General features: G+C 40.6%; 3 protein-coding genes across 4 annotated transcripts; 2 read left to right on the forward strand and 1 right to left on the reverse strand.

The window, feature by feature from the left end:
• Window positions 1-203: 203 nt before the first annotated feature.
• On the reverse strand, window positions 204-4,965 carry bud31 (BUD31 homolog). Its single transcript, XM_082529729.1, has 4 exons — window positions 4,574-4,965; window positions 4,003-4,125; window positions 2,575-2,741; window positions 204-662 (listed from the first exon to the last, which is right to left on the reverse strand). Exons 1-4 carry the CDS (start codon window positions 4,665-4,667, stop codon window positions 612-614), a joined length of 435 nt encoding a protein of 144 aa, XP_082385855.1. The 5' UTR covers window positions 4,668-4,965; the 3' UTR covers window positions 204-611.
• Window positions 4,391-9,363, forward strand: pdap1b (pdgfa associated protein 1b). 2 transcript variants are annotated; one of them, XM_082529727.1, is made up of 6 exons: window positions 4,391-4,412; window positions 5,558-5,649; window positions 6,204-6,308; window positions 6,446-6,567; window positions 6,849-7,000; window positions 8,900-9,363. In XM_082529727.1, exons 2-6 carry the CDS (start codon window positions 5,584-5,586, stop codon window positions 8,962-8,964), a joined length of 510 nt encoding a protein of 169 aa, XP_082385853.1. In that variant the 5' UTR covers window positions 4,391-4,412; window positions 5,558-5,583; the 3' UTR covers window positions 8,965-9,363. The 2 variants fall into 2 exon arrangements, with proteins under 2 accessions (XP_082385853.1, XP_082385852.1); XM_082529726.1 differs by lacking the exon at window positions 4,391-4,412 and adding an exon at window positions 5,149-5,291.
• Window positions 9,364-11,388: 2,025 nt separating this feature from the next.
• On the forward strand, window positions 11,389-18,226 carry shmt1 (serine hydroxymethyltransferase 1 (soluble)). The gene is made up of 12 exons (XM_082529725.1): window positions 11,389-11,536; window positions 12,150-12,292; window positions 12,403-12,548; window positions 12,647-12,762; window positions 12,871-13,031; window positions 14,712-14,793; window positions 14,932-15,144; window positions 15,276-15,389; window positions 15,481-15,603; window positions 16,886-17,002; window positions 17,458-17,568; window positions 17,657-18,226. The coding sequence occupies exons 2-12, from the start codon at window positions 12,200-12,202 to the stop codon at window positions 17,827-17,829; spliced, it is 1,449 nt and encodes a 482-aa protein (XP_082385851.1). The 5' UTR covers window positions 11,389-11,536; window positions 12,150-12,199; the 3' UTR covers window positions 17,830-18,226.
• Window positions 18,227-18,969: the final 743 nt, after the last annotated feature.

Below are 18,969 nucleotides of genomic sequence, written 5' to 3' on the forward strand. Positions count from 1 at the left end.
CAAATCTTTTTTTTATGATTACACACGAATCTTTGAAACCTTCAGCCTTTCAGTGATTTATTTTAACACGACAAACAGAATCAGAACTTCAGATGAAGACTGTTAAAGTCTAGAGTCTATTTGATTGAAAAAAACAACAACAAAAAACCCCCCACACAACTCCCCCTCCAACAACAACAAAAAAGCAAAACAAGACAGCAAGACAATCTGAAACACTTTATTTAAAACTGCACTATAACAGTGATGACTCTTTAAATTTAAATTTAAACACTGCGCTTTAAATGAAACAAGCACATTAGAAATGACCGCCACAGTGGCTGTGTCTTGCTGGAATGACCGGTCTTAATTTGGTTCTTTTAGAGTTGCAAGCTTTAGCGAGATATTTAAAAAAAGACAAAAACAAAAAAAACAACGCAACAGAAAATTTATATACTCAACACAGCCCCTCTTGGTGTATTATCATTTTTCCACTGTTTTTCTCCCCTATAATGGCAACTCAGGGTGATGGATGGGAAAATGACAGATTATTTTACATGAAGGCGACTCCAAAAAGATAATGTTGCTTCAAGGTTCTGACAGAAAAATCATAAGTCCAAAAATACAAGTAAGGGTTAGCCAGAACATCCTCTACATCCACAGTGGGTGCATTCAATGATCCTTCCCTGCAGGGAAAAAAGACACAGCAGAGGTCAGACAGGTATTTATAACTCCAAATTCTTGCTTATTAAAATACATAAACATCATCAAGTCTCCTGACATATCTTTTTTTATTTTAAAGATTTACATAAAGACTACACCTCACAAAAAAAGATGGAGTCAAGTAGGATATTTATCTGGGCTTTTATATTGGTTCAAACATCTTGCACAATATATTCCCATAACTTGTTTTTTGTGTAATTTTCTGTAAAACTAAGCAAAAACGTTTAATAGAAACAGATCATAAGCTACTTCTTTCTGTCACAAATGAAAGAAAAACGAGAGGATCATCCTTTCAGCATCTTTTCATACTGGCTATTTTATATACAGTGGCTTGCAAAAGTATTCGGCCCCCTTGAACTTTCCCACATTTTGTCACATTACAGCCACAAGCATGAATCAATTTTATTGGAATTCTATGTGAAATACCAACACAAAGTGGTGTACACGTGAGAAGTAGAACAAAAATCATACATGATTCCAAACATTTTTTACAAATAAATAACTGCAAAGTGGGGTGTGCGTAATTATTCAGCCCCCTGAGTCAATATTTTGTAGAACCACCTTTTGCTGCAATTACAGCTGCCAGTCTTTTAGGGTATGTCTCTACCAGCTTTGCACATCTAGAGACTGAAATCCTTGCCCATTCTTCTTTGCAAAATAGCTCCAGCTCAGTCAGATTAGATGGACAGCGTTTGTGAACAGCAGTTTTCAGATCTTGCCACAGATTCCTGATTGGATTTAGACACCAGACAGGTCAGGGATAAAGTTATTGAGAAATTTAAAGCAGGCTTAGGCTACAAAAAGATTTCCCAAGCCTTGAATATCCCACGGAGCACTGTTCAAGCGATCATTCAGAAATGGAAGGAGTATGGCACAACTGTAAACCTACCAAGACAAGGCCGTCCACCTAAACTCACAGGCCGAACAAGGAGAGCGCTGATCAGAAATGCAGCCAAGAGGCCCATGGTGACTCTGGACGAGCTGCAGAGATCTACAGCTCAGGTGGGGGAATCTGTCCATAGGACAACTATTAGTTGTGCATTGCACAAAGTTGGCCTTTATGGAAGAGTGGCAAGAAGAAAGCCATTGTTAACAGAAAACCATAAGAAGTCCCGTTTGCAGTTTGCCACAAGCCATGTGGGGGACACAGCAAACATGTGGAAGAAGGGGCTCTGGTCAGATGAGACCAAAATGGAACCTTTTGGCCAAAAAGCAAAACGCTAAGTGTGGCGGAAAACTAACACTGCACATCACTCTGAACACACCATCCCCACTGTCAAAGATGGTGGTGGCAGCATCATGCTCTGGGGGTGCTTCTCTTCAGCAGGGACAGGGAAGCTGGTCAGAGTTGATGGGAAGATGGATGGAGCCAAATACAGGGCAATCCTGGAAGAAAACCTCTTGGAGTCTGCAAAAGACTTGAGACTGGGGCAGAGGTTCACCTTCCAGCAGGACAACGACCCTAAACATAAAGCCAGGGCAGCAATGGAATGGTTTAAAACAAAACATATCCATGTGTTAGAATGGCCCAGTCAAAGTCCAGATCTATTCTATTTCACATAGAATTCCAATAAAATTGATTCATGTTTGTGGCTGTAATGTGACAAAATGTGGAAAAGGTCAAGGGGCTGAATACTTTTGCAAGCTACTGTACATTGAACGTGTTTGCCTGATCAAGAAAATAAGCTCATATTTTCTTCAATTTGACAGTCACGTTTTCAGCTTTCTAGTCTCCTTTTCTGTTTCCTTTTTGTGTTTTCTTCATACAAACACACAAATTCTGTCTAAACAGAAACAAGCTCAATCTGTTGTTTCCTTGGAAACTGTTTGAAAAGATGATTCTAGCAAGAAATGCTAAAATACTGCCAGACTTACAACTTCCAGCTTGCTCTTGGGGACTCTGCAGATGCAGTTGGTTCCAAAGTTGGTGTCTCGTGTTTGGATGCAACGCAGGCAGCACAGGTTCTCATAGCCCTGCTTCTTCCACTTGGCAATGAGGTTCTTGTCTGCGTAGCCTTCCTTTATACAGTACTCGTATAGCTCTGCAAGGAAGAAACACAGTACAGGTTTGATATCTTGTACATTCCAGAACAGGAAATGTTAAGATAAGATACCTTTACCATCTCCCATAGAAGAAACTCGTCCTGGATCAGGAAACTGTTGCATCAATAATTAGACATCAACACAAATCAAGACAAACACCCTAAGCAGGCATACACACTTGAATGAATAAATGAATAACAATTAATAATTATCATTTGAAATATTCACCTCAAAAAACACTTCTCTGTCATGTTCATTAATCGGTTTAACTAACAGAAGAACAAATGAGTATAGTGGTTAGGCTTACATGAGGGAATCCTGTACCTCCTACCAGAGTTCGTCAATGTACAAATTACCTCGGGGAGAGAGGGTTATTGTTTCAGTGTTTTTTTCCCCCTAACGTTTTAATGTTATTTAAAAACATTTTCAGCTTTAGCCTTTACTGCATTTCAAAACAAGCTGCTGATGCCATGACATAAGAGTTTCTTCCCAGCCACCAATGCCACGAGTCTCCGGACCAAATGAAGACACTGATGGCTTTTCATAGATGCATTTTCCACATGTATAGTCCGAGTAAGTGCACTATGAATGCGTATACCTAGACCAGGGATCTCAAACTCACAGCCCAGGGGCCACTTTCAGCCTGTATATTGATGTGAAGAAATATAATGCAATTTGGCCCTTGAAATTCCTTTTTTGTTAGGGAGGATTTGTTTGTTGTTGAGTGCAATGTTAAAACAAGTTCTTTAAAAAGCAAAAAATTATTTAATACGAAGGCAAAATGAGCAGAGTATAAACATGTTGAGGGATTGGCTGTGAGTGTTTCAGTGAGAGAATTATTTGTAAAGAAAACCATTTTCACTAGCACTCAAAAACTATTGTGTACACTTATGTCTATATTTTATTGTGTTAAATACAAACAAAATATTAGCAGAAGTGCTGTCACGTGTCTGGCCAGAAAGAGTGCCAATTTTTTTATTTGGTAGTTTAATAAAAGGCTTCATTTGGAAGTTAGAAAAAAATTGTGTTTACTTGTGCAGTTTTGTTTTGTTATACAATATCTTAAATTTAAAAACAACAACAACAAAACTACATTTTTTTTAAGTATTTTGTGGGCGTTTTCTTGTTTGTTTGTTAGGGTTTTTTTGTAATACTTGAAAACTAAAGTGGTCCTCCAAGGAGATGAAAGTGCTAGCAGTGGTCCATAGCTGCCCTAAACACAACCTGTGTAATGGAAACACTTCAGCTGGCTGTGCCCACCTCTACTGATGGCTTTCCTTTTGTAGAATAGGTCATAGATGTATCGACTCCGCTGATGATGCAGCCTGAAAATGGGCCAGAGGGACTCCACCTTTCGCTTCCCCTCGTGCGGCTCAGTTTCAGCTAGAACACAGAACAAGATTCAGGATGGTTAGCTTTGATACCAGGAGCATGACATCACAAGGACTACCTGCCTTGGGGAACTGATACAATGCAATGTATTAATGTGGTGAACCCGCACAGGATTTTGGCACCTGTAAGCAGAAATATGATGGGCCAGGTGAGCTTCCCATTTCTTCCCAGTTACCGGATGTAGCTGATGTGAACAGGAAATCCAGGAAAACCACTGCCCGCGCCCCCACCCCACCTCACCCCAATTTTTTTTACTGTGGGTACATCACATAACTCAGGTGAGAGCCAACTTGTGTTTCAAATATAAACATGTACTGAAACTGAATAACCCGAATCCATCAGTGTGGGGAGACCATGCTGCTTCACAGTGTCATACACAGGACTCACTTTGCGCATACAGCCCCACGGCCGATCACCCCGAGAAACTTCCCTGGCCTACCTTCTCTCATTTTCTGATCCAGCTCGTCCAAAGTGGGCTCAATGAGCTCCCAGCCGTCTGGGGGAGGCTTTCGACTCCTCTTTACTTTTGGCATTTTGTCTCCGTTTAGCTAAAAATGCAACAAAACGCTGTAAGTATTTTCCTGTTTGTCTTACGAGCCCCTCTCAGGCGCGTATATATGACGTCACATGCGGGGGGTGATTAAAAGGCCTTCCGTCTCTCGAACGACGTCATTGCGCGAAACTTAAGATAACCTCTTTATAAAGGCGTTAAGTAACTTCTTAAAACTTGTCTCAGCCTAATAAACTATGCAAGTTCCCCTAAAATACTTATTTCGTACGGTTAAGTATGTTTTACTGTCGGGCCTGGTCTATTGCATCACTTTAGCAGTCTTACAAATTGCCTTACATTTAAGGGCATTATTTAGATTTCTACACTACGATAGCCAATGTTATTTGGAAAAATAACTAACACGTTTCTTGGAATATTTTATGTGTGGTTCATAGCGGCATACGGGCTTACCAAAAAAAACCCGTGTGTTCACTATTTATGAACCGGCATATCCTTGGACAACGCAAAATATACTGCTCCTTATTGCAACTGTGAGTTTAGCCAGCTGTCAGTTTGTGTCGCTGCCGTCACATTTATGTTTTCTGTCAGTGTTCACTGGTTAGGGACTTTATAGTAAAGACTTCGTTTGTTAAAATGCCAAAAGGAGGTGAGAGTGACTCTAAAAGTTGTTTGAATGGACTGAAATCATTTTTGTATGTTTGTTTGTCCGCTGTTAGCCACCCGATGGACATGTACCGCTGGGGCGGCATTCTAACTCGCATAACTACGCTCTGAATGATGTTTCAGCATTAAGCAGGCCTGTGCCAGCATGTCTATAAACTGCTCAGATTCATCTGATGCCTGTCTGTCCGCTCTTTCTTTCGTGCTCTGTACAAAATGCGATCACATCTGTGTTTTTCGTCGTCCTTCCAGGTAAGAAAGGTGGCCACAAGGGTCGGATGCGGACGTACACCAGCCCCGAAGAGATAGATGCCCAGATGAAGGCAGAAAAGGAGAGGAGAAAGGTTGGTGGAGTGTACACTCAGTCATGTCCCACACAAGTAGACCGGCTGGAGACTACACTTCCCACAATGCAACGCGAAAACAGCTGAAAAGAATAAAACATAGCCGGATACATTTTTGTTAGACACTCCTGATTGAAAGTTATCCTTGTTACGTCAGAGATGTCGAACATAAGGCAAGGGGGCTAGAATCGGTCCAGCAAAGAATCCAGTCCGACCCACTTTTTTTCATAGGTTTTCTTATTGAAAAAGAAAAGCCAGTCCCCCCCCCCCCCCATAACAACTCATACTGAACCAAAGTGATTAAGTAACAGCTAAACAAGTAAATGACTGAAAAGTTACAGTTTTCACCATCTGCTATAGAACCTTTTTATTTAATGAGCTACCAAAAAAAGGGAGGGGGTTATGCCATTTTACAAAAATATATCATGTAGAGAAATTGAGATGTATTGTTGAAATTGCACTTCTTTTTCTTAAAGTATCTCAGCGATTAGATGATTAGTTAAACATCTTTATTATGTATTATGTAAAAAATAACAGTCATTTATGTATTGTAGCAAGAGCAAGAAGAGCAGGAGCAGGAAGGTGCAGCTCAGAATGACACAGCAGAGGAGAAGCTACCAGGTTCTGGATCAGAGGACAGCGATGATGAAGATTCCCAGGTACTGCCACAGCTTTTCCATCATGTACATAAAGGCCAATGTGTTATTTAATGTGCACACTTAAAGCACTTCTTATGATCTCAATATGTGGTTAGTGTTTGGCTTGCACTGTATGAGATGTTGGTGTTTGTCTGAAGAGGAGGAGAGCCGGTGTCGAGGGATTGATAGAAATTGAGAACCCCAACAGAGTGGCTCAGAAGTCCAAGAAGGTGACGCAGATTGAGCTGGAAGAGCCCCGGCAATTGTCAAGGAGAGAGAGGTGTGTGTCATCAGCCTGTCACCTTGTATTAGTACCAATAGGGGACTTTACTCGAAAGTATAGTATTAAATGAAACCTTTTCAATGAGCTTATGAGATTTGGACTATTGTGGATTATGAACCTGAAGCGCAAATTGTTAACAGTTTGAGAAAAAGCTGCTTGGTACACACAAATCTAATCTGAGGTGACTATGTGTCATAAAGGCTTTTTGTGTGTAGAACATTACAGGAAAACTGAACTCCTGTCATTCCTCTAACCTTGAAACATGTTCTTCTGCACAGAGAAGAGATCGAGAAGCAGAAGGCCAAGGAGCGTTACATGAAGATGCACTTGGCCGGCAAGACAGACCAGGCCAAAGCTGACCTCGCTCGCCTCGCCATCATTAGAAAACAGAGAGAGGATGCGGCAAGAAAGAAAGAAGAGGAGAAAAAAGGTAAGTACCTCAGCTGTGCAGGCATTTCATAAGTGGTTATTTAACAGCACAGACTGAATTAAACACCAGGTGGTAAATGTTGAGTTTCCTGTGAGGAAAACTGGCAATGAAAGTGAATTCTTTACATTTATTTTCAGAAAAACTGCACTGTTATTGGCACACCTTACACCCTATTACTTTTTTTAGTGTTCAGCATTCTTTTCGATGATATCTTAAGGGCAGCTGGAGGAGTGAAAATACATACTATTTTTAATAGTATACAGTATGTATTATATATTTATTATTGTAACAGGTTTAGTTTACAATATTACATATTAAAAGGTGCTTAGGGTTAGATAAAAGCACTAATTTATTGTGTGTGATTGTAGACGGCTGTTTAAAAATGGAAAGGTGCTATAGGAGTACCAGTCCACTTTCTGTTACCTCCGAACTTGTTTTATGATGTTTTTACTCATCTTATCTCCAGTTTTCAGTTAGTAATAAATAAGTTACTTTCCTCACTGACTTTCAGCAAGGAGAGGCTCTTACAATAAAGTGTTTTTTATGTTTACTAAATCAATTAAAATAATTTACCTAAAACCTTGTTTTTCTAATGCAATACTCAATGGCAGTCATACAACATAACAATATATGTCTTACAGTTTAAAGTGGTGATAAGACTTAGTTGAGGGACAAATCACTGTCCTGTTACACCGTACAAAACCTGAATTAGTGCCCCTGCCTTATTTTGCAAGTGCTAGATGTCCCACTTCTTTCCCATTAGCTCATATTTGTTTTTCTTGTGTCTTATACCAAGTGGAGGGCAAGCACGATTACTCTGCACTTTTCCTGAGGAGTTGCAGCAATGGTCAAAGTGTTATTATTGGTGTTACAAAGCCAGATTGTCACAGTTATGGCAGTATTGTAATTGATGTTTGCCATACTTGTATCTCCCGGCATTGATCTGTTACGCTTGTTTTCAGTTCCACTCCTTTAGAATAGCTTTGAATGATTCCCATTTCAAAAATAATCCATATTTCTCATACTAGTCTTTGGTTGAGCATTTTGGTATGTCCTTTGTCTGCAATAGGCTGTTTTAGTGTCTCCTCCTTTAAGACAAACCTTTCTCTTGATTGGCTGTCCCGCCCAACCAGCAGGCTTGAAACATCAGGTGGGCGAGGCTTCTGTGTTCACGCCAGAGCCATCTTCCTGAAATGACTATGTTCAGGATCTCTGCAGTAGAAAAAAAACACCTGTCTGACACTGAGTGTTTGGAGCAGTTTGAAGCCTGAACTTTTTTTTTTTGTACCGTTGACCTTGATAACATGAGTGTCCACAGTTGATACAAAAGTCAGAAAGAGCATATTAGGTGTACTTTAATAAACTTGTTAGTGTTGATAAATCTCTCTTGTCCTGTACAGTGTGTGCATGTATTTCTGTGTGAAAGAAGTCTCCTTTGAGTAAAAAAAACAACAAAAAAAACCAGCACTTGTTTACACTGGCAGAACACAAAACACAGTTGAAGCTTATTACATTTTGTCGCATCCTTGTGCTAACAATATACTCACTTATTGCTGTCAAACAGACCTTTGACAATAATACCCAGTTGTTGCCATGTGTAGATACATTTCTGATAGTCAGGTCAGGCTGTGACTTGAGTCATGCACACTGAAGTTCAGAATTAAATTAAGAAAGCTGACAAAGTACTTAATCCTGCTTAGTCCACTCGAAAAAAATTGTGATTCATGTGACTAATTTCCTGCTCTGAGATGGTCTATTAAGCATGTAATGATGTCTAGTCTGATTCCAGAAATGTATTGACACAATCCCAGCATTTGCAGTAGTCGTGGATTAGTAGTTAATCAAGCCTAGGTCCACTACAACAACTGGCTGTTTTCATCTTGAATTTTCTCTTTGCAGCAAAAGAAGCGGCGGCGGTGGCGGCAGCAGCAGCTAGAGGAATAAACTCCCTATCTCTCAAATGATGCACAGTATCCGAAGCGTTTTCACTTGCGCATGGACTGAGGCAATATATCTTTGACTATTTTTAAAGGAAGATCTATGAAGAGTATTTGATATTTACTGTAACGCGTGACCGTCGGAGGAGACACCAGTGAAGAGGGGTTATGTATATTTTGGCGTGGGAATAACGGCCTCGTTCCTTCCAGGAAGTAAAGCTACAATTGAAATCAAATTCACGTACATTGGGATGAACCCCTCGATATTGAACATGGTAAACTCATCATTGTACAATTTCAACTTTCCTAACTGAGCTTTGCCACTCTTTTTTTGTTTGGGCTTTTTTTTTTTTGGGGGGGGGGGACTTACATTGTATATAACTGACTCATGAAAATATTTCAGATTAATAAGATGAACCAGTGAAATGTGTCTGTTCATTTATTTGCTTCTTTACCGGAATGTCCTGGTGTAGAGGAGACTTTTGTAACTTCAGGTGCAAGAGTCCACATCTGGGTCCGCTGATATGGAAGTCAGCTGATATTTACTTTATGGAGTCTGCCGATTCACTGCAGGTTTAGACAGCATTCGTTAGGTAGATTTAAAAAACCAAATAGTTATCAGTTAATGTAACTGATAAATTAAAATGAGTAAAATATGGCTTTGTGGTAGTCATTGGTATAATGCATGGAAGCATTACCTGCAACCCAATAATTAGGAGCATTTAAATCAAGATTTGACCGGTGTCCCAGATGCCACACTCATTCTATGACATGAAAAAGCTCATGGCACGATGGGTTCAGTGCATGTATTATAAATTAAAGTTTTACTCCAACACTTTGTTGCTATCAAATTATGTTTATTACAATAAATTAACTTGCACACAAATAGTCTCAGATAAAGAAACCATTCATCCTATCAACCTAAATTTGACTCACATGAAAAACTAAGTCCACCCTTACCCTCTTAATTCTGTTAGAAACAGTAAGTAGCGGCAAGTTCTGCTAATCAAATGAACTTGATAAACTGATCGTCAGTCAGTGTGGCCACCTCCATAAAAACAGAGGTTTTGTCAGTTTGCTGGGCTGTGTGTATGTTAACACAAATAGGAAAGACCTCAGCACTGATCTCAGAGGAGGAATTGTTGTTGTACATTAATCTGGGAGCATTATAAGGTCATTTCTAAACAATTTGAAGTCTGTCATGCTGCAGTAAGAAAGGTCATTCACGAGTTAAGAAGTGGGCCCACACAAATTCCACCACAATGATGTGAGAGACTGATAAAGACGCACAAAAGTCAAATAACATTTTACAAGCTTCAGTCAAACCACAGATGCAAAACTGTAGAAAAATACAGAATTGCGTTTAAATACACATGAGAAGATGCATCAATGAAAATATAATTTATTTCTTTGGGAGTTATACATTTATAATGAACTGAAATGACTGAAGCTATTAATCACATTTATCTATCCTTTGATCTTAACTGTGGACGATTTCATATGCAATTAATGTGATTTCTGTTAGACGTGTGTTTGTGGTGGCACCAACAGTCCAAAGTTAGATATGAGAAGTGCTATTTTACAGCTGTTCTTCATCATGGTATGCATAGATATACTCTCACTGGCCACTTCATTGGGTACATCTTTTTAGGTGCTCATTAACTTCAACTATCTAATCAGCCAATCACTTGGCAGCAAATCAGTGCTTTTGGGAATGCACTGATTTGTTGATTTTGAATTACATCAAAATGGGATAGAAAGGTGACTTAAGTGACTCAATGTGGCATCATTGTTGGTGCCAAACATGCTGGCCTGAATATTTCAGAAACTGCTGATCTGCTGGGATTCTTCCACAGACACCGGTCTATGTGAGGGACTGAGGAGTAAGGCACAAGGACAAAAGTAATGTTTGTTTTAACTGAATATAAAATTGTACATTAAAAATCCAGAAAAGCAGCTACTAAACATGGCCAATGTGAGGTAAGTAAAAAAACAACAACAACCCACAACCCCTCCTATTATTAATGACTACATTTACAAGAAATAAAATTCTTTGCAAAGTTTTCCAATGCAATGTCTCCTGCTTTCAGTCCACTGTAAGATTCCTACGGTGGAAGGGGGTTAGCTGAACTGCTGCTCACTGGATATTTTCCCCTTTTCAGATCATTCTCTGTAAACTACATATGTTTGTGTGGGAATATCACAGCAAATCCTCAGAATAGACATTTAAAGCACCTTTCTTCTCCGTGCTGATGGTTACTTTGAACCTGATCTAGAGATGGAGATGAGCTGTCATGTGATTGGCTGATTAGATTTTTTTTAGTTAATGAGCATGCTAATAAGTGTGCCTAATAATGTGTCCGGTGAGCTGATCTCCATTTTTCCTCACAGTCGTCTTCATGTCTGTGCCCGTAGCACAAGGTGGCAGTAAAGAATGTAGCACGCAGGATAAAAAGCAAACGAAGAAGAAGCGATGCGCTGATTGGTGGGAAGTTTGGCGGACTTTACCCTCCGCTGTGAAGCAGATATTACTGTTGGCGCTCAGGGGCTCGAACTTCAGCTCAGTGTACGGCTGACAGCGCGGGAGTCTCCACAGACGGTGAGCTGGTTAAAGTTTCACACACAGAGGACGGTAATGTTAATGCGAGCAGGGAGAAAATATGTGGAGAAGTAAATGTGTTTTGCACTTTAACCTTCGTTAAAGCAGATTAGCTCTGCAGGTAGAAGTTTTCACATTTTGTGTTTTTTAAACTTGATGATGTGTTCAGGGGTCCTCTCAGTTCAGATTTAGCCAGCGTGTGCACTGAACAGCTGTTGCTGTCTTTCTGGGTCAGTCAGGAGATGTAATGAGAAGCATGCGCTGCACAGATGCATGACTGTCATGAGGAGAGACAGTCTGATAAAGATCTGGCAGCTGTGGATTTCATGGAGCAGTGAGCTTGTTATCTGGGTTACAAAATAACCAGTGATTGTGTAGTTCAGTGACCTTTTTGGGCAGTGCTATGGTTCAAAGTTTAGCCTTATCACTATAATACTGTAGCAGGGGTGGTGTGCTGCTGCATATTCACTCTTTGTCTGAGGCTTTGTGCTGCAATAATGGAGCATCTGTAGGGCCAGTTTGTCAGCAGCGCTGTCTGCATGCTGTGTCATCACACACAGATGTTCATTTCTTTCAAATTGATATTGTTTTTGTTTTTATGTCTGTGTAAAAGTCTCATCTTTTAGATTTCCACTTTGTGAGACCAAGAAAAAAACAGCAATCATGTCTTTATCTAACGCCCATCATATAAGCAAAGAAGAATGGGAATCGCACAACAAGATGCTGCTGGAGCCGCTGGCAGTCAACGACTCAGAGGTTTGTGTTTAGTGGAGGTAAAACATCAAATTACCTAATAAACGTGTACCTAATAATGGGCCTTTGAGAGTTCCCACCTAACAGGTGTGTGTGTGTGTGTGTGTGTTCAGGTGTTCTCCATTATTAAAAAAGAGAAGCACAGGCAGACGTACGGTTTGGAGCTGATAGCATCTGAGAACTTTGCCAGCAGAGCTGTTCTTGAAGCGCTGGGTTCCTGTATGAACAACAAATACTCCGAGGGCTATCCTGGCCAGAGGTACAATCTAGTTAAAATCCCAACTGGCTCAATCTCATTAGTGTGGCATTAACATTATGAACATTATTTGTAATGGTGAGCATGATTCATGTGTACAGGTACTACGGTGGTACGGAGCATATCGATGAGCTAGAAAGACTTTGTCAGAAGAGAGCACTGGAGGCCTACAGTCTGGACTCGGAGAAATGGGGTGTCAACGTTCAGCCATACTCGGGTATCAAATATGGATGCATTTAAATCTGAGTCTGACTACACCCGTTGGCATGCAACATCTGCCGTGCTCCTGTCACTTACTGTCATACCGTTTGTGCTTCTCTGTAAGGGTCACCTGCAAACTTCGCCGTCTACACGGCTGTTGTGGAGCCCCACGGCAGGATCATGGGGCTGGATCTTCCAGATGGAGGTCACCTGACACACGGCTTCATGACTGAGAAGAAAAAAATCTCGGCAACCTCAATCTTCTTTGAGTCCATGCCATACAAGGTATGTATGTGCACGTATGGTCGGGAACCAAAAGGCTCTGTCGGAGTTGGGAACAAATTTCTCAAAGATGCGATGTGCTCTGGTATTTCCTCACGACAGCTGGGACAAATCACAGAATCAAGGCGGTTATTTGAGTTACTGTTCCCTTCCTATCAGCTCAAAGCAGTTTGGCCATTCTTCTCTGACAGTGACAGAGCTTTTTCATCAGAGAACTGCCACTCACTCAGCAGTTTCTGAAACACTCAGACCAACAATCATACCACATTAAAAGTCACTTAAAACATCTTTTTGTCCCCATTCTAATGCTCAATCTGAACTTCAGCATGTCGCGCTGATCATGTCTACATACTTAAATTCATTCAATTAAAGTCATAAGATCGGCTGACTAGATATTGCTGTTTAAGGTGGTGTATAAGGTCAAAGATACGATTTTTGGAAACAAAAGTGAGCACTAGAAATCACCTCGTGGTGGGAGCACACCATCTGTAACACCAGTGAGTACTTCAGACTCAATGAACTACACATCTGTGAAGTTTGACTGAATCTCCCACGGGTTGTGATGCCATTCATGCTGAAAAAAAATATCGTCAGATTCATTAAAATTGACCAGTATCTGCTGTGGCTGTCTATGTTTGTAAATGTGGGCAAAATCAAAACAACTGATTTCACTTTGGTTCAAGTTTTATCCAAAGTCCAACTATGTGGTGTTGTCCTCATCTTGTGTATAGCAGGTGTTATATTTTGGTTTCAAATTCAAATTTTATTTGTCACACACAACCATACACAGTATGACATGGGGGTGAAATGCTTGTAGCTGTACAATGCCCGACCATTAAATGACAGAAGAAAGTTTTACAATATTTACAATTTACAGTTTCCTACAGAATTTACAAATTAACTTAGGAATTTACAGTAAAGAATGTGCAAATAGCAGAAGAGATTATAAAGATTATAAGGATTATAAATTATAGGATTATAGGAAATGTGTGGTGGTGCGTGTGGTGACGTGTGTGAGAGTCCAGTCTTATAGTGACGTGTGTGGGAGAGTCCAGTCCTACACCTGGTTCAGGCCCCGAATAGCCTGGGGGAAGAAGCTCCTCCTCATTCTCTCTGTTTTGGCCTTAAGGGAGCGGAAGCGCTTCCCAGACCTCAACAGTGAGAAGAGTCCATTGTTGCGATGGGAGAGGTCCATCATAATCTTCCTAGCTTTGGACTTGCACCGCTTGGTGTAGATGGACAGCAGGTCAGGGAGCTCTGATTGAATGATGCGTTCGGCCGAGCGCACCACTCTTTGCAGATCTCGTCTGTCCTGCTTGGTGCTGTTCCCAAACCAGGTGCAGATGTTTGCCGTCAGGACGCTCTCGATGGTGCAGGAGTAGAAGTTCTTGAGCACCTTCAGTGGCAGATGGAAGTCTCTAAGTCTTCTGAGGAAGAAGAGACGCTGACGGGCTTTCTTAACCAGGGTGTTGATGTGACAGGACCATGACAGGTCCTGAGTGATGTGGACACCCAGGTATCGGAAACTGTCCACTCTCTCCACTGGCGTGCCACTGATGATGAGGGGTTTGTAATTCCTCGCCTGCTTTGTAGTGAAGTCCACGATCAGCTCCTTAGTCTTGCTGATGTTTAGGAGGAGGTTATTCTCCTGGTTATGATGTGGTCTGCTGCTTCTCTGTCCAGGTCCATCCAGAGACTGGCTACATCGACTACGACAGGCTGCAGGAAAATGCACGACTCTTCCACCCTAAACTCATCATCGCAGGTAGTTCATCCCTCCTATGTTTTTATCTTTTTACTTTTATGCATCAGTGAGCAGTGACTGGGAACTTTAAATCTGAGGGTATTTGTCGGGGGAAGAAAAGAAAATCTCTACACTTTGTCTTTTTTTTGTCTTTCTCAGGAACAAGCTGCTATTCTCGCAACCTTGACTATGCCCGCTTGAAGCAGATTGCTAATGAGAACGGTGCCTATCTGATGGGAGACATGGCTCACATAAGTGGATTAGTGGCTGCCGGAGTGGTGCCCTCACCCTTTGAGCATTGTGACATTGTTACCACGACGACGCACAAAACACTGCGTGGCTGCCGTGCTGGGCTTATTTTCTACAGAAAAGGTATAAAACGGACCTGAAGCTTTTTCTCCCTTTGTCTTGTTGTAAATCTGCTCTTCCCCACACTGATATCTGTGAATTCACTATTTTTATTTGACCTTCTCCTCTTTCTCGTCTTCACTCCATCTCTTCAGGAGTGCGGAATGTGGATGCCAAAGGAAAAGAGACTCTGTACAACTTGGAGTCGTTGATTGACCAGGCCGTGTTTCCCGGACTGCAGGGAGGACCGCACAACCACGCCATCGCAGGTCATCATTTTCTTCCACTTTCGCTTTTTACTAATTTTCATGTCTCTCACTGGGCTCATGTTTTGTTTGTTTCTTTTCCTACAAATGGCAGGTGTTGCTGTAGCTCTGAAGCAAGCCATGACACCAGAGTTCAAGGCCTATCAATTGCAGGTTCTCGCTAACTGCAGGGCTCTATCCAGCGCTCTTATTGACCATGGCTACAAGATTGTCACCGGTAAGTACTGCAGAGCACCATAATAGACAAGTGGAAGAGAAAATTGCCATGACAGCCAGCTGAAAATACACTGAGTGGGAGAAGAGCAATCAACATGGATGCAAAAAGTATAACTAAGCCCCTTTACTTTTTATTTTTTCATTCTTCAGAGTAAAAGAGGCTTGAAGTTTCCAATCCCGCAATAACTTGACCATCCATCCCTGCTCAATCTTATTTGATTGATGTCCTATGTGAACATGAGACATGGTGCATGCGATGCTTTATAAAGCCTCCCTTATATATAGTTCAAAAGAGAGGGTTGTTTATAAATTTCAGAAGGCCAGCATGTTCATGTGTGTTTGCGTGGCAGTAAAGATCCTGTGAATGTTTCGGAGGATGCCGAGGACGGGGAACACCATGGATGCCCAAGAACGAGTGTTCGAAAACAAATCAAATGAAGGCGTCAGAATGATTGCAGCAATGTGTCCATCAACAAAGAGACTTAGGGAAATCTTTGCACAACATGAAGGACATTTAGGCAAAGTTTATCCCACGGTTGGGATAAACTCGTGAAACAAATTGAAGCAAATCCGGAGTATTTATATCTGGAGAAGGTTGGACATCACCTGGGTTGCCAAGGATGAAAGAATTCAAGTTCAAGGCTGTGTTAACGGTTTTCTTTGACATTAAGAGCATAATTATGGATTAGAGGACGGGGTTCTAGAGGAATTAACAAAAGGGATTGAACCAAAACTCTATTATAAATGGGTTCTTGAACATTTTTATCTAAGGGTGAAGAAAAAGAGGCTACAACTGTTGGAAAATGGTTCCCTCTTTCATCAGGACCCACACTGCTCTCTCTGAAAGGTTCTTTGGTCCACACCACACTCTGTATTTGCCTGATCTTGCACCATGTGACTTTCTTTTCCCTAAAATTGGATCTGCTCTCAAAAGAACTGATTTTGAGTCTTTTTCAGAAGAAGAAAACGATAGCTTTTGAAATGCCTAATGAAAGATCTGCTGCACTGCTTTGATTGGAAGACGAGAGTGCAGCAGCGTGTAGGTGCAAAGGGGGAAAATATCAATTCATTAAAATTGAATTACAGCATCAGCCTTATATGGTCATTGACTTAACTGATGATCCTGAGCCTGAGTGAGCCTGAATGATTGATCATCTCTCTGTGATGGAGTAGCCTGCCCAGTGTGTAGCGCTCCACTATCTCAGTGGGGTTAAAAAGGTGGATGGATGATTTGTAGCTTCATGCTCATCTAATGTTCCTTTTTGTAATCTCTTAATGTGCAGGCGGCTCTGACAACCATCTGATCCTGCTGGACCTGCGCAGCAAGGGAACCGATGGAGGACGAGCAGAGAAGGTCCTGGAAGCATGTGCCATTGCTTGTAATAAAAACACCTGTCCAGGTAGTTAGTGAGTGTGTGTGTGCGTGTGTGTGTGTGTGTGTAAGGCAAAGTAGTTTTCCATACACGAGTATGGCAAGTAAGGAACATTTCATATTTAAGATGGGATAAGAACTTTATTTATCCTGAGGGAAATTCTTTTGTCATAAACATGCTCAGAAGCAGAGGAATAAGGCAAGTTTATTTATATAGCACAATTCAACAAGAAGGTGATTCAAAGTGCTTTACACAGAAATTAAAAAACAAAAACAATAAAGCATGATTTAAAATTGATTAAAAAAAAAACAGTAGATAAACTCAGAACAGTAGATAAAATCAGTAGTTAAAATGTAAGTTAAGTGAAATTTAAAGATGTACAATAAGATTTTTTTTTTTTTTTTAAGTAGATAGATCCCATTTTTGCTTGATTGGAGTCTCTGCAAAGTCCCATTCTTAGTTTTTCTCGTACATCTTTGTAGGAGATAAAAGTGCTTTGCGACCTAGCGGCCTGAGGTTCGGCTCGCCGGCTCTTACCTCCAGAGGCTTGGTGGAGAATGACTTCAGGAAAGTGGCTGAGTTCATCCACAGAGGTAATTTATTTCTTTAAAGGAGGAATTGGTGTAAAAAGATTTCTCACAAACAAAATGTAAATAACCCATGCTTTCCATTCTTCCGCAGGCATTGAACTGACTGTGGAGGTGCAGAAAAGTCTGGATCCCAAAGCCACTCTGAAGGCGTTTGTTCAGGCATTATCCCAGGGAGAGAAGTTCCAGCAGCGGGTAGCGGAGATCAGGGTTGAGGTGGAGGCTTTCGCCGGACAATTCCCAATGCCAGGTCTACCCGAGCTGTAGAGCGCAGTTCAGACTCTAAATGCAGCTGAACGGATGATTCAAGAAGATTAGTACGAAGGCATATGATGCTGGGTTTTTGTTTTTCCTTTATTTTGACTGTCGACTCACAGTTCGCATGGATAGACACGATTTCTGTTCAAACAGATTTAATAACCATCGAATTATTCTGTGTTGTTACTGAGCCTTTCCCATTTTTACGTGTTTTCCATTTAGCTTCATGGTCGGGTGTTACAATCATATTTAAGCTTTGAGCTCATCAGAAATCTCACTTTCATCTTTATTAAGATTACACTTCAGAGGTTTTGTAGCAAACTACCACATTTTCAGTATATAGTATCGTAAGTACAACTTTGAAAATAAAATAATTACATTCTGAATAAACTAAGAATGAACGAAACCTCAGCTGTTATGTTTTGTTTTGCTTTATTTTTTCCCCCAGTCTAAGTACATCAGTGCTCTGGACTCTGATTAAGTAAAGTAGATATTGGAAGCTTACAGTGGTTTAATAATCTTGATTTAGCAGCAATAGAAAAACAGCTGATGCTGGCTGGAATGTCATTACAAGAGCACTGGACAAATGAAAATTCTGGTAGAATAAAAGTTAAGGGGTCATTAAAATTCAAATCACCTTGATGAGAACGAGTCCACAGAGAGTCGAATATCCAGACCCTGTGTTCCTGTGAAACCTGGACATTGGTTTCAAAGGGTGAAAATAAGTTTTCTCCAGTAGACATTTTTTCTTCCTAGTACAATTCTCAGTGAAGAGATATCCTGGACTTGGATTTTCACTCAAACTGGATACTGCTGTATGAATCTGTATATGCTATAACATAGTCTCTTTCAGGAAAAACGGTCAGTAATCCTGAAAGATCAGGTGATACAGGACATTAGAAAACACTGAAACAGCATAGCATGCTGCTGGCATCCAATTAAAAAAAGAATATCTAATTTTCTACCTTTCATATGTTGCTTTTGTACCAATTTTAAATTAAACAAACAACCTTATTTACATTTTACGTGGTGTCCCAATTTTATTGGAAACAAGGATCTGATATGTTTCTACTGAAAACTACAAATGTTGGTACAATCACTGGTTTGGGGGTTTTAAATTTTTCTTAATCTATACATTTGATTATTTTA

Source organism: Aulonocara stuartgranti (assembly GCF_965226115.1).
Source record: "Aulonocara stuartgranti genome assembly, chromosome: 4".
Classification (NCBI taxonomy): domain Eukaryota; kingdom Metazoa; phylum Chordata; class Actinopteri; order Cichliformes; family Cichlidae; genus Aulonocara; species Aulonocara stuartgranti.

Coding starts and splice junctions, on each gene's coding strand:
- bud31 (XM_082529729.1), bottom strand. CDS start 4,667: ATGCCAAAAGTAAAGAGGAGTCGAAAGCCTCCCCCAGACGGCTGGGAG. Junction 4,126..4,573: donor GGATCAGAAAATGAGAGAAG/GTAGGCCAGGGA, acceptor TCTGTGTTCTAG/CTGAAACTGAGCCGCACGAG. Junction 2,742..4,002: donor AAGGAAAGCCATCAGTAGAG/GTGGGCACAGCC, acceptor TCTTCCTTGCAG/AGCTATACGAGTACTGTATA.
- pdap1b (XM_082529726.1), top strand. Junction 6,309..6,445: donor GCGATGATGAAGATTCCCAG/GTACTGCCACAG, acceptor GTTTGTCTGAAG/AGGAGGAGAGCCGGTGTCGA. Junction 7,001..8,899: donor GAAAGAAGAGGAGAAAAAAG/GTAAGTACCTCA, acceptor TTCTCTTTGCAG/CAAAAGAAGCGGCGGCGGTG.
- shmt1 (XM_082529725.1), top strand. CDS start 12,200: ATGTCTTTATCTAACGCCCATCATATAAGCAAAGAAGAATGGGAATCG. Junction 13,032..14,711: donor TTGAGTCCATGCCATACAAG/GTATGTATGTGC, acceptor TTCTCTGTCCAG/GTCCATCCAGAGACTGGCTA. Junction 15,145..15,275: donor GCTTATTTTCTACAGAAAAG/GTATAAAACGGA, acceptor CCATCTCTTCAG/GAGTGCGGAATGTGGATGCC.